This window comes from Tarenaya hassleriana, unplaced genomic scaffold, assembly GCF_000463585.1.
Source record: "Tarenaya hassleriana unplaced genomic scaffold, ASM46358v1 Cleome62, whole genome shotgun sequence".
Classification (NCBI taxonomy): Eukaryota; Viridiplantae; Streptophyta; class Magnoliopsida; order Brassicales; family Cleomaceae; genus Tarenaya; species Tarenaya hassleriana.
In genome coordinates this window covers 257697-271486 of record NW_010968712.1, presented here as the reverse complement: position 1 = coordinate 271486, position 13790 = coordinate 257697, and the positions used below count along the sequence as shown (strand labels likewise).

The window sequence follows — 13790 nt, the reverse complement described above, 5'->3', positions numbered from 1 at the left end:
AGTTCATTTGTAATGTTGAATCTGGGACCGAAGTCTATTTTTATATAAATATTTATTATAATTTTTTTTAAAAATAAACATTTTCAATAAAACTAAAATTCGTATATTTTTTAGATCAAAATCGAATAACTGTTTGATCCCATGTCACAAACATTATATCATTTATATTTATTTTTAGATGTATAAACAGTTTTTTAGATAAAATTCGAACCACTGTACGTTTTGGTTATATATTATAGTCCATTTAAGAATGAAAAAAATAAATATTAGGAGGGTAATTTTGGCTGATAAGCGGATAATAACTATCAGGTAGAGAATCTTGTTGGTTTAGTTAATTAATTTTAGTATTAGTTGGTTTGGTTGATTCTTTGTTTTTGGTTTCCGATTTAGTTTTGAATTTTCCATTTTGGCGCTTTCTTAGTTTGTATAAAACCCTCTGTTATTTTTGTTTTTGAGATATATGAGAAAATTGTTCCACAAATGCTCCGTCTCTCTCGTTCTCCTCCATATTTTGTTATGGTATCAGAACGAAAAAGCTTCCGGTCTTCGATTTCTTTCGTTTTCTGATTAATTTCGTTTAATCTTCTTTGAATTTCTTCATTTCTTTTCGGATCTTCGATGGATTCTTCTGCGAATCCAGAAAATTCAACTTCTCCTATACTGGAGGACATTCCTTCGGCTACTTCGATTCCACATCCTTATGCAAGTCCTATGTATCTCCATGCCGCGGACTCATCTGCCATCCAGTTGGTTCCGGCTAAGGTCAAAGGTGTTTCGAACTACAATATGTGGTCTCGGGCGTTTATTAAGGCACTTAATGCCAAGAATAAGCTAGGATTCATCACTGGTTCATTTCCGAAGCCTAATCCGAGGTATCCTGATGCTGCTTTGTGGTCGCACACCAATGATATGGTATGTACCTGGTTGACTCATGCTATTGAACCTGATATCGCTACTTTGCTAGCATATATTGATGATGCATAGACGTTATGGAAGACTTTAGAAAATTGGTATAAACAAAGTAATGTTTTGAAGATTTATCAAATTCAATATCAGATTGATACCTTACATCAAGGGTCTATGGAATTAAATGCTTTCTACACTCGTCTGACTTCACTCTGGGATGGGATGAAGAATTATGAACCAATACCAATTTGTACTTGTGGAGGCTGTACATGTGGTAAATGTACATGTGGAGAATGTTCTTGCAAAATCCCTGAGCAATGGTCTGAGATTCATGACAGAATGAATGTGAGGTTTTTGATTAAACTAAATGAGTCCTATACTCCAGTTCGTAGGCAAATATTGATAATGGATCCATTGTCAGATATTACTCTGTTTATAATCTTGTGATTCAGGAAGAGCAGCAACGTATTTTGTTTTCCCTGACCAATGATCAGGCTGTGTTTCATGCTCATTCCCAGTCACCTAAACCTCCATTTTCACATAGACCTTCTTTTCCAGCCCAACCATCTTTTTCACCACCAACCTCATATCCTCCACCACCTTCTTTTTCACCACCTTCTTTTGCACAACCTTTTCGACCTTATTATCCACCTTCTTCTGAACCATATAAATCCCCTAAGCCTAGACCTGTCTGTACACATTGTGGTATGACAGGTCATACAGTTTCTCGTTGTTATTACACTCATGGTTTTCCTCCTGGTTATATACCTAGACCTCCTAAGAATCAATCTACCTGGACTAGTCATCGACCACCGTTTTATTCTCCTAAGCCTCAGTACTCAGATAAAGCTCCTAGACCAGTGAATATGGCTGGAGTTCCCGAACTTGGTTTATCTTCAGGTTATGATACTGTTGTGGTTGCTTCTGATTCTTTTTCTATGAAGAATCCTCTTGAACAGACCCAAGAATTGCTTGCTCAATATGCTACTCAAATCAAAGGACATGGTCAATCTTACAATGAGTCTGGTTTTGCAGCTTCCTCTTCTCCACCTTTGTCACCATGTACCACTCCTAATTCTCAGTATATTTTAACATCTCTTAAACATAGTCTTAAATCCCCTCCGTGGTTTGGATTTTGGATTTTGGTGCTAGCTGTCATATATGTTGTGATCAAAGTTTGTTTTCAGATTTAAAAGTTGTTTGCCGAATGGTAACATCATTAGTGTTTCTCGTTCTGGTTCTATCCACATTTCTTCCTCTTTGGTTTTACATTATGTTCTTTTTGTCCCGTCATTTACTTTCAACTTATTAAGTATCAGTTCACTTATCCAAAATACGTCAGTTTCTGTGACTTTTAACCATAATTCATACCTCATTCAGGACCTTACTCGGGGCTTGATAATTGGCAAAGGTAGGCAGTTGCACAATCTCTATATTCTGGAAATGCACCGCCCTTCACCTGTCAACTACTCAGTCTCATTTCCACTTTGCACAGCCCTTACTTCCACTACCATAGACATTTGGCATCATCGGTTGGGTCACCCTTCAAACCTCAAAATACAAGCTCTTGGCAATTCTTCTAAGCTGTCTTTGATTCCTGACAGAGACTTCAATACTCATTGGAGATTTGTCCCTTAGCAAAACAAAAACATTTGTCTTTTGTAAAGTCGGTATCGAACTCTCTCAGTCACTCCACGCTCGTTCGTGCAAGAATCGAAAGAACACAACGGGATTTTAACAAATTCTGTTACCGAGTTTCTTCGGACCTACATCTCGGCCGGACGATGCCGGCGAATCCACTAGAGAACGAGAAACAATCGAGAAGAACAACCGTTGGCACTCTACACCATGATTGGAGGCTCAACAAGTTAAAACACCAAGAAAGGAGACGCAACACGAACCTACACCGAGTTTAGAACTCACCTAAGGTCGCCGACCTTACCGTTACATGTTGTCGACCGCCGTCGTTCCTCCGCTTTGCCGGAAGAACCCCTCAGCCCTTCGGATCGTCTCTCTCCCTCTCTAACCTTCCTCTTCGATCCACGTTCCATATCTGTCTCGAAGTGTCGACAAAGCCGAGTATTAAGGTATCAACCCTAACAACGCAAAACGCCACGTTTCGGTTAAAAACCGAAATCTCCTTCTGAAATGGAAGGTTCTCTTTTCCGCCAACGAGCCTTGAGGCCCAACAATCTCCACCTTGGTGGAGAAAGAGGAACCGAAAGAAAATAAACCTAGTGGGGTTCGCCGTTTCTAGCACCGATCGACTTTCGTCGGAATTTAAAGCTCATACTTACCTAACTTACCTGACTTCCTTGATGACGCCTTCTGCACCGGAGTCAATCATATGCTGCCTTGAATCTGATGAAGCTCGTCGCTTGTGACTCCCCAAGGCCTCGTAACCTTATTCCGTCATCGATCAAGCTCATCCATATCTGAAATGCTCGGTAAACTTGTCAGAACGTTCACACCGATAGGACTCGAACCGAAGTCCTAACACACGTCGCCCGACCGGCAGACGCTACCGTCGATTGTATGTCTCCCTAGACCGTCTAATTAACCCTCCCTGGTAAAGTCCGAGAATTCACATGCTAACAAACCTGAGGATTATACCCGACGTCTACCCGTCTTCCAAGTCTAACCCGACTTCCCCGAGACTAACCTGAGCCACACTACCGTACCTGCTAGACAACCTAGCCTTGGATCCCCGTAGAGTCTACACAACCTATGAGTATGTGACTTATACTCTCGGACCCTAACCTGCCAACTAAGATTGTCCCACGGTTTTATCCCATGAAGACACTCATAGTCCTCTATGAATGTTCCACCGAGAATAAGAGACACGTGAGTGCACGTGCTTTATCTCGAGAGGGAGTGTCCTCGCGCTCCAACCTACACCGACTCTATCCCGGTGAATCCTGACACCTCCCAACTCACACCATCTCCTGAGCATCCTACCCGAGGACGCTCCACCTAATTGTGGAGACCTCACCTCCTGACCTACCACCGAGAACCGAAGCAACTTTGGTTTACTCCTCCGAGGTCAATACGTCCTTGTACCTCGGACTCTCCCTTACTCGTCATCCAGGATCTACAACTCCTCAATGTAGTATTCCTACATACCCTCAGAAACAATCACTCCACCTGATCCTTGGTCTTCTCTTGCAACCCGATTTCTCGAGTTTGCCCTAGACCCCTAGCTCTTCCACCATACCCCCTTTCGGGGTATATCGAGTTAGAAAGTCTAACTCCATCATCCTAAGACGATAAGACCCGAGTCTAAAACTGACTCTACCCGGAAGAGACTTAACCAACCCTAGAAGTGACTAAACCATGACCTAAAGGGAAGAGATCGAACACTAGAGGACTTAACCCTAGGTATATTTCTACCTAACCGTGCTTGACACACTCTAACCCTATGTCTCTCCCTACTCAGACCTACTAGACTAAGAGAACACCCCCTGACTGGACTTAACCTAGGTACTCAACCTAAACCGATCTAACGGACTTTAAACCAAGCCTAATCGGACATCACCCTAGGTAAATCTTACCTAAACGGATCTAATCGACTTTAGACCAGACCTGATTGGACTTAACACAAGGTATATTTTTACCTACCGACCTCTTAGACTCTCACACAAACCTGATTGAACTTACCCTAGATATAATTTTATCTAACTGACCTATTAGACTCGAAACACAACCTACCTTAACACTTGATTACGTCTAACCAGGCCTAACTTAAGGTTAACCTGACCTGATTACGTCTAATCAGACCTACAACATCGAGTCTACATGGCCCCCAACAGAGTAACCAGTCCTACGATCCCGATCCTACATGGTCCCTCACAAAGTCCTAATCAGACCTACCTCAAGTGCTACTCAGACCCCTAGCATCCTTAATTAGACAACCAAAAGCCCAAATTAGACCAGAAACCTAATCAGACCTAAGCCAATCCTAATTGACCTAACTAACCCCTGATTAGTTACCCTAAGTCCTAGTCAATCACCTAAAAGTCCTAATCAACAAACCTAAGCCAACCCTATTGACTTACCAACCCCTGATTAGACTTTTAGTACACTAATCAGTCCCAAACTAAGCCTAATGTGATCTAATTTTCCTCTGATCAGATCCTATTATTGCTTAGAACCAACCCCTACAGACCTGCCCTGATCTAAACCGGCCTATACAAACCTATAGCTAGTGATTCTAGTCTTAACCAACCCCTAAACCAACCTGTTTTAGTCAAATCCCAACTAATCATACCTAACCGGTCAAAGTATCAGACTCTATCACTCAAAACAGGTAATTAGGAGTTCTATCTATCCCCCCCTTACTAGATAATACCTAAGTCTACAACCAGATTCTAATCTGACCAGACCTAGACTATGTCTATTCGGACCCTATAAACCTCTAATCAGACCTAACCAAGCCTATTATACTTAATTACCTTCTGATCAGACCTAGACTATAATAGACAAACCCAAATTTGGTTTAAACCAGACCTAACCAAGACCTAAATAGCCCTTACAGATCTATATTGACCTAAAACCAGTAAACTCCAGACCTATACCAGCCTATTTAAATCTAACATGTTCTCCTACCCCGCTAAACTTAGTCAAATCCAACCTATTCAGACCTATACTGAACATAAAACAGGAACCTATGATTCTCATTACCTAAACCGAGATCTAATCAGGCCTATCCCTTGTGAATTTCACTAGACCAAACCAAATTGGATAGTAAACCGATCTAACAGGGTAAAACCGATCACTACAAACCCTAAGATACCCTAAACCAATAAACTATGCCCTAAATCAGACACCATCAGACCTAATTGGACCAACCAAACCCTAAACCGGGCAATTCTAGTCCTAACCGGACACTCTAGACCCTAAAACCGATCCAATCTAGTCCTAAACAACCAACTCAGACCCTAACCCGATCAATACCAGCCCTAACCAGATAAATCAGATCCTAATCAGATTTTTATCAGCCTAAAACCAATCTGAACTTACCTAATCCCGAACCCAATTGACCTAGACAAGACAATTCTAGCCCTAATTGGACAAACAAACCCTAAATTAGACCTAAACCAGTCTAAACCGGCCTTAATTGACCTCCAATCAGATCCTATTGATCTAAACCAGATAATTCTAGCCCTATCCGGACGAATCAGACCCTAACCAAGACCTAAACCAACCTAAACCAGTCTGAATAAACATAAATCGAACTCAGTTGATCTAAATCAGACCTAAATTGACCTGAAACCGGTCTAAATCGGTCTAATTGACCCTAAACCGAACCTGAACCGGTCCGATTTGACCTAAATCGGTCAATTGTGACCAAATTGGTCAATGAATTAACCAAATCAGAGTGAACCGATTTGAACAGGCCGGAACCGGGTCTGAACCAGTTTGAACCAGCGAGAATCCGGTCTGAACCGACGGAGCGGGGTCGAGTCCGGTCTGACCGTCGAGAACCGGAACTAGATCGAATCAAACCAGGTTCGATTGACCCAAACCAGGTTAAACTGAAAATTAGATCAATTAAACCGGTCTGAACCGATTTAATCCGAACCCCTAATTTTGGAGAAACCCTAGCCGCCGAGTCGACCGAGTTACCTGACTCACCCGATCCCTCCACTCAGCCCTAACTCGGACGAGTTCAGACCGAGTTTCGCCGGATTCGGACTTTCTCCGCCGAGTTACACCGAGTTTCTTTCGAAACTCGGACTCTTTTCGGAGAAATTGCGGAAAAATAAAGAACCGAGTCGGAAGAACATATCTGACTCACCTGGTTCGAATCTGGCTTCACCGAGTCCAGACCTCTGATTGCTCCAACTCAACGGATCTTGCCACCGACGACTCCGAGGCTTTCAGATCTACCTCCCACCATCGCCGAACTAGCTCCGTCTTCGGCTGAAACACTAGACAGAAGAATCAAAACGCTCACCGAGTTAAAAACACCAAGAAAGGAGACGCAACACGAACCCACACCGAGTTTAGAACTCACCTAAGGTCACCGACCTTACAGTTACGTGTTGCCGACCGCCGCCGCTTCTCCGCTTCGTCGGAAGAACGCCTCAACCCTTCGGATCGTCTCTCTCTCTCTCTCTAACCTTCCTCCTCGAGCCAAATTTCACATCTGTCTCGAAGTGTCGACAAAGCCGAGTATTAGGGTATCAACCCTAACAACGCAAAACGCCACGTTTTGGTTAAACACTGAAACCTCCTTCCGAAATGGAAGGTTCTCTTTTCCGCCAAAGGGCCTTGAGGCCCAACATCTTTTCCTTTTGAAAACAATATTTCTGATGTTCCTTTTGAACTTGTACACATGGTGCTGGGTCTCACAGGATCCTAGACTGCCGGTTCTAAACCATGTTAGGATCTGGTCCGCGGGCTTACGCAGCGGAAATAGCGTTCAAAAATTTCTTTTGAACATTCACGGACCAATCTTTCGATGAAGAACTTTCTTGAGAGAAAAGCTAACCTTTTGATTCCGAATCTGAAAGGTTTGCTTGATCACAACCTAGGTGTTGAAGCAGCCAACACCCTCTTGAGCAGTCCACACCTTGGAATGGATTCCAACACTTGGAATCTTGCTTGCTAGAGCTTGAAGAGAACAATTCTCTTGTGTATGGATCAAGAATGCTCTCTTGAGCTTGGGAGAGAATTCTCCAGAGTTCCTTAGCTCTTCTGAAGGCCAAGGGACGAGATTAGGTCGAGTTCTAGGTTCTCCACTTGCTTCCCACCAAGAAAAAGGCGAGAAAACGCGAAGTTTGGATTTTTCAGTGTCTCGGTCTGGGGCTGACCAACTCTTGGTCAGTCGGACTAAGCATACGTAAAATCCCAGCTTGCCAACAGTCCGCGATCCGGCGGACCAGAATCTTGGTCCGCCGGACCAGCCGAGCTCCGGACCACGAGATTCAGTCCGCCTGACTTGCTAGTCCGACGGACCAAGATTTCGGTCCGCCGGACCAGCCGAACTCCGACCCAACTCGATTTGCTCCGTCTGACTGGTCTGGTCCGGCTGACCAATCCTGGTCAGCTCCGGACCAGCCAGTTATTTCGGACAAATTTCTCCGTTTCTCCCAAGTGTGTCTGGTCCGGCTGACCAACTCTTGGTCAGCTCCGGACCAGACCTCAAAGACAAAGAAAAATCCGATTTTTCTCGTCCGTTCGATCCCGTTTATACACGTCCATCCCATATGTGTGTGACCCTTTAGGCTCCTCCGAATACGGCAGTAAACGCGAGATCCAATCTCGCTTTACAAATCATAAGCGGTCTCTAGCAAGACATTATGATTACCCGTATCGGAAAGAGTTAGATGTGATCTAACCGAAAAGCCATAGATAGCTCCAACGATGATCCTCTTTGTCTCACGATATCATAATCGAACTCATAGTTCAAATGCTTTGTCGTATCCCGAGTAGACTGTAAGAGATAGATGACATTCATCTATAGTGCGGCCACACATTTCTACAGTCTCACTCCTACGACGGGCCCAAGCGATATCTCTCTCTTTCGATATGGACAAACTTCCATCTTGACTATCTACTATCCATCACATGATTCATAATGTACCCGAGCCACGCCTTTATAGTCATCCGGTTAAAGACGATGTTTGACGCAGTCAAAGTACATTACTCGTCATGATGGATACAATAGATATCTCAGGTCTGAGGATCTAAAGTGAACCATCAAGTGAGATTCAAATCATGGATTAAATCCAATCGACAATCTCACGCGAGTCATCCAGTCACTTGTTCCAAACAAGTACTCATGATCGTGATCCGTATCCAATACACATGATCATTGCCATGATCATCCATCACGCCTCATGTTAGTCTTAATTTATCATTGCTCCCACAATGACAAGCGACTAAGGAATTTATGATCGTTCATAACGATCCATGGATAATCATTATTTATCAAATATGCAAAATAAATAATGAACAAATAATGCATTCATCCAATAAATACATCGTATCATACATAGTTCTCATATCGTATGATCATCCTAGAGCATCATATCCATCACATGGATGTTTGGGGTCCTTTTCAGATTCCCACAGTTGATGGATTTCAATATTTCTTTACTTTGGTTGATGATTGTTCAAGAGTTACATGGATTTATTTGTTGAAAAACAAGTCTGATATTTCTGCAAAATTTTATGAATTTGTTTCAACGGTCAAAACTCAATTTCATGCTTCGGTCAAGTCTATTCGAACTGATAATGCAAGAGAGTTGTCTTTTACAGATTTTTTGAGCAAAAATGGGATTTTACATTACAGATCTTGTCGTTATACACCTCAACAGAATTCTGTTGTGGAAAGAAAACATCAACATCTTTTAAATGTTGCTCGTGCTTTACTTTTTCAATCAAAACTTCCTTTGGTCTATTGGGGAGAATGTGTTTTAACAACAGTATTTCTTATCAATCGGATTCTCACTCCTGTTCTTGGCAACAAAACACCCTTTGAAAAACTTCTGAATGTTTCTCCTGACTAATCTCGGCTAAGTGTTTTTGGATGTCTATGTTATGTTTCAACGCATCTTAAAGATCGTCATAAGTTTAGTCCAATAGTTGTTCCTTCTATTTTTCTGGTTATCCTCCTGAATTCAAGGGGTACAAAGTTCTGAATCTTGAAACCAATATCATTTCCATTTTTCGACATGTTGTCTTTCATGAAACTGTCTTTCTTTTTAAAAACATGTCATCTTCTTCTTCTGATTCAACCTTTTTCACAGAGCCTTCTACTTATTCTCCTGTTTCTCCTTACTTGTTGTATGATGTTGAATGTCCTTCTTCAATTTCTCCTACTTTACCAGTCTTACCGTCTCAGTCTCCTGTTTCTTCTGAGTTTTTTTCTGATACTGATACTCATGATCTGGCTGATCAACATGTTACTTCTGAGAATGTTCGTCAATCTAACAGACAGACAACTACACCGAAATATCTAAAAGACTACCATTGTTACCTTTTATCACACCCTTCTACTAAGCCTTCCGCTCATAAAACCCCTTATCCCATTTCTTCCTTTATTACCTATGATAAATTAGAACCCTCTTATAACAACTATATACTTAATATCACAACCACCCAAGAACCTTGAACTTTTTCACAAGCTGTAAAATCTGCTCATTGCAGAGAGGCCATGGAACTTGAGTTGGGTGCGTTGATCAGGACGAATACTTGGTCCATATGTTCTCTGCCATCTGGAAAACATGCAGTGGGTTGTAAATGGATTTTTAAAACCAAGTTTAATCCTGATGGCACTGTTGAAAAGCACAAAGCTAGACTTGTGGTTAAAGGTTATACACAACAAGAAGGGATAGATTATTTGGATACCTTTAGTCCTGTTGCTAAGATGACAACAATGAGGATAATGTTGGCTTTGGCTCTTCGAAAAATGGATTCTGCAACAAATGGATGTTTCAAATGCATTTCTGAATGGTAATTTAAATGAGGAGATATATATGGTTTTACCTTCTGGATATGCTGAGCTTAGGAGGGAGATGGTGCCACCTAATTCAGTGTGTAAGTTGCAGAAATCTCTTTATGGACTCAAGCAAGCTTCTCAGCAATGGAACCTGAAGTTGTCTCAAGTTCTTCTGAATGCTGGTTACAAACAATCTCAGGCAGATAATTCTTTGTTTACCAAGAAGCTTGACACTCGGTTTGTTGCAGCTTTGATTTATTGGATGATATTTTAATTGCTGACAACGATTCTGAACTTGTGACCAGTCTGAAGAAGTTGCTTAGCTCTCATTTTCAGATTAAAGACTTAGATGATCTCAAGTTTTTTCTTGGTTTTGAAATAGCTCGTTCACAGGCTGGTTTATATGTTTGCCAACGTAAGTATACATTAGAGTTGCTGGATGAATATGATATGCTGGGTTGTAAACCAGTTTCAACACCAATGGAGGTGAATTCCAAATTGGCTCTGGAGTCTGGTGATTTGTTACCAGATTCTTCTTCGTATAGAAAGCTTATTGGAAAACTAATATACTTGCCTTACACCAGACCTGATATTAGTTTTTATGTTAATAAGCTTAGCCAATATATGTCGCAACCTCGGGCAACACATTTACAAGCAGCCTTTCGTGTATTGCGTTATCTGAAGACAGACCCTTCTCAAGGTTTGCTTTACTCTGCTTCTTCTGGGACATCTCTCAGTGGCTATTGTGATGCTGATTGGGCTACGTGCCCTGATTCTCGACGCTCTGTCGCTACTTATTGTGTTTTTCTTGGTTCTTCTTTGGTATCATGGAAGTCAAGAAACATGTTACATTTTCGAGAAGTTCTGCTGAAGCAAAATACAGATCGATGGCTCATTCTTGTGCTGAGTTGGTTTGGATTGGTTCTCTATTGCAAGAATTGTATATATCTTTTTCGAGATCGATTCCCCTCTTCTGCAACAGTCAATGCACAATACATATTGCGAGCAATCCAGTTTATCTAAACACATAGAATTGGATTGTCATTATGTGAGGGAGTAGCTCAAGAATGGTTACATTAAGCCGCTTCACATTTCCGAAAAAGCACATATTGCTGATTTGTTGACTAAACCTTTGGTTGCAGATCAGTTTAGAATCTTGTTGTCCAAGATGGGAGTTCATCACCTGTACTCTCCATCTTGAGGGGAAGTATCAGGGAGAGAATCTTACTGGTTTAGTTAATTAATTTTGGTATTAGTTGGTTTGGTTGGTTCTTTGTTTTTGGTTTCCGGTTTAGTTTTGAATTTTCCATTTTGACACTTTCTTAATTTGTATAAAACCCTCTGTTATTTTTGTTTTTGAGATATATGAGAAAATTGTTCCACAAATGCTCCGTCTCTCTCGTTCTCCTCCAGATTTTGTTAATAACAACGCGTACATTAACATGACAGACAACACACTGCATTTATATTTCTTAGAATAAAATCTTTTCTCCAGTTATCGAAAATTATATTACATATTGGCCCATTTGTATTTTGTACCTTCGCTTTCATTATTTTTAAAAATATGAATAAGGAAAAGGCCAACATAAAAGTCGTTGCCCCATGCCTTATTCAGATTTTACATGTCGTTTCCAGTTGTAAACAACTATATATATATATCACTTCAAACCTTAATTTAGATGATTTCGACTGTCACTAAGATTGCAATTTGCACGAAGCATGTGGTTATTTATTATTATAATATCAAAGTTTTATATTCCAAAGCAAGTATGAATTTAATTAGTTTAAAACATTCGGTTATCCAAAAATAAACTTGACAAGTTATTGACTGTTAAAGCAAATGTTTACTTTAAAACACTACAAATTCAATATGTAAAAATATGTTAGTCTATTCATATTATATTACTAGTCAAGCATTTCTCTGAAATATATTTTTTACACTGCAAAAAGATGGTCACTTTTGAAACTCGCCCTCTATATCCAAATAATAATATATTTTGCTGGATATTATATTTTACAATATTCGAATCTTTATGAAGCTGCTATAAGAAGTATAAGATATCATCCGACATCCGATAATACAAATGAAGCACAACATAATAATCAACAGTGTGTAATAATATAAAATAAAATACGGTTGTATATCAACGTACTTTCATGACCGGGAGATTTAGCAAAGTTCAAATTGGATTTGTTATTTTGGATAAACACGTTTAAAATGGGGATGTGTGCATATATATATATATATATATATATATATATATCCCCTCGAATTACGCGTATATTTCATTTTGCGATTGTTTTATTAAAGCGGGTGACCAACTTGCATGCGTCTCATCTCACGCGGCAGAAGAGCCATCTGACTCTGACTCCGACTCTGGCGTTCGCTAATTTTTGTTTTTCCTTTAGGTTTTTTTCTTTTAAAAATTTGTCTATTAATTTCTATCTTATACATTTGTTTTCACCTTTTTTGTTTACATTTATACTTAAATTCGCAAGTTTTCTGTAGATTATTATTATGATTTTCTGGGTTTGCCTATTTAGAGATTTAATAAAACGGTATAATTATCAATTTATAATTAATTAAATAACCACATGCTTGTGATCGTTCTCGAAGTGCACGTTCAAGATCAGGGATCTCATTAAAGAAATAGGAGTAGATGAAAGATCAAGACGAGGAATCAAGAATCAAAGATCGCGATTTTACGCACATGCAAAAAAAAAAAAAAAAAAAACCAAAACTATATGATTGTTTTTTTTGTAAATGAAAAAAAGATATGAGAGAGAGAGAGGTGCTAATCGGATTGTGGGGGGATTAAGAAGAAGAAGACATAGTGGAGAGAACATCAGTCACCGACGCCATCACGCTCAGAGCCGCTTTCAGTACGTCCTGCGAGCACCCCGGCTTCACTATCGTCCTCACCTGTGTTCCCACAAATTATTATTATGGGAGCAAAAAAAAAAAAAAAAAAAAACCGTACCCTAATCTGTTTTGGAAGAACACAACTCGGAAGATTCGCAAGTACGGTGTCTTTGGGCTTCTGTTTAACAAGAAGCATTAATGCCAGAAGCTCGAAACACTTCAGTTCGTGTTTCCCAAAAATTGTCCGAAAACTTTTAACATATCGACAAAAGTGACGATACCCACCAAAGTACAGTCCTTTTCGATGACCCACACGTAGTTCACCCGATGCGCAATCGCTTGTATCATCACCGCCATTAACGAGCTCTTCGGATTACACACTATCGCCGCCGAGCTACTCGCCGACCTACGATTCGACGCCGTTCTCGCCGGCGATTCTTCGTCCGACGAAGATCCCGACGCAGTCGACGATAACGAATCCATCAACGAGAGCATTTCCACGAGCCATTTGTCCTCCAGGCGGTTCCTGACGACCCGAAGGAGACTCTCCGGCGGACCTTTACAAGCAGGCTT

General features: G+C 40.7%; 1 protein-coding gene across 1 annotated transcript in view; it reads right to left on the bottom strand.

Annotated features, from left to right (window-relative positions):
* Positions 1 to 13318: 13318 nt before the first annotated feature.
* Positions 13319 to 13790, bottom strand: part of LOC104799921 (CBS domain-containing protein CBSX5-like) — a 1645-nt gene continuing 1173 nt past the window's right edge. Inside the window, exon 3 of the mRNA XM_010522607.1 lies at positions 13319 to 13787. Within this exon, the coding sequence (XP_010520909.1) occupies positions 13437 to 13787 (351 nt within the window). The 3' untranslated portion in view covers positions 13319 to 13436. The remainder of the gene's footprint in view (positions 13788 to 13790) is intronic.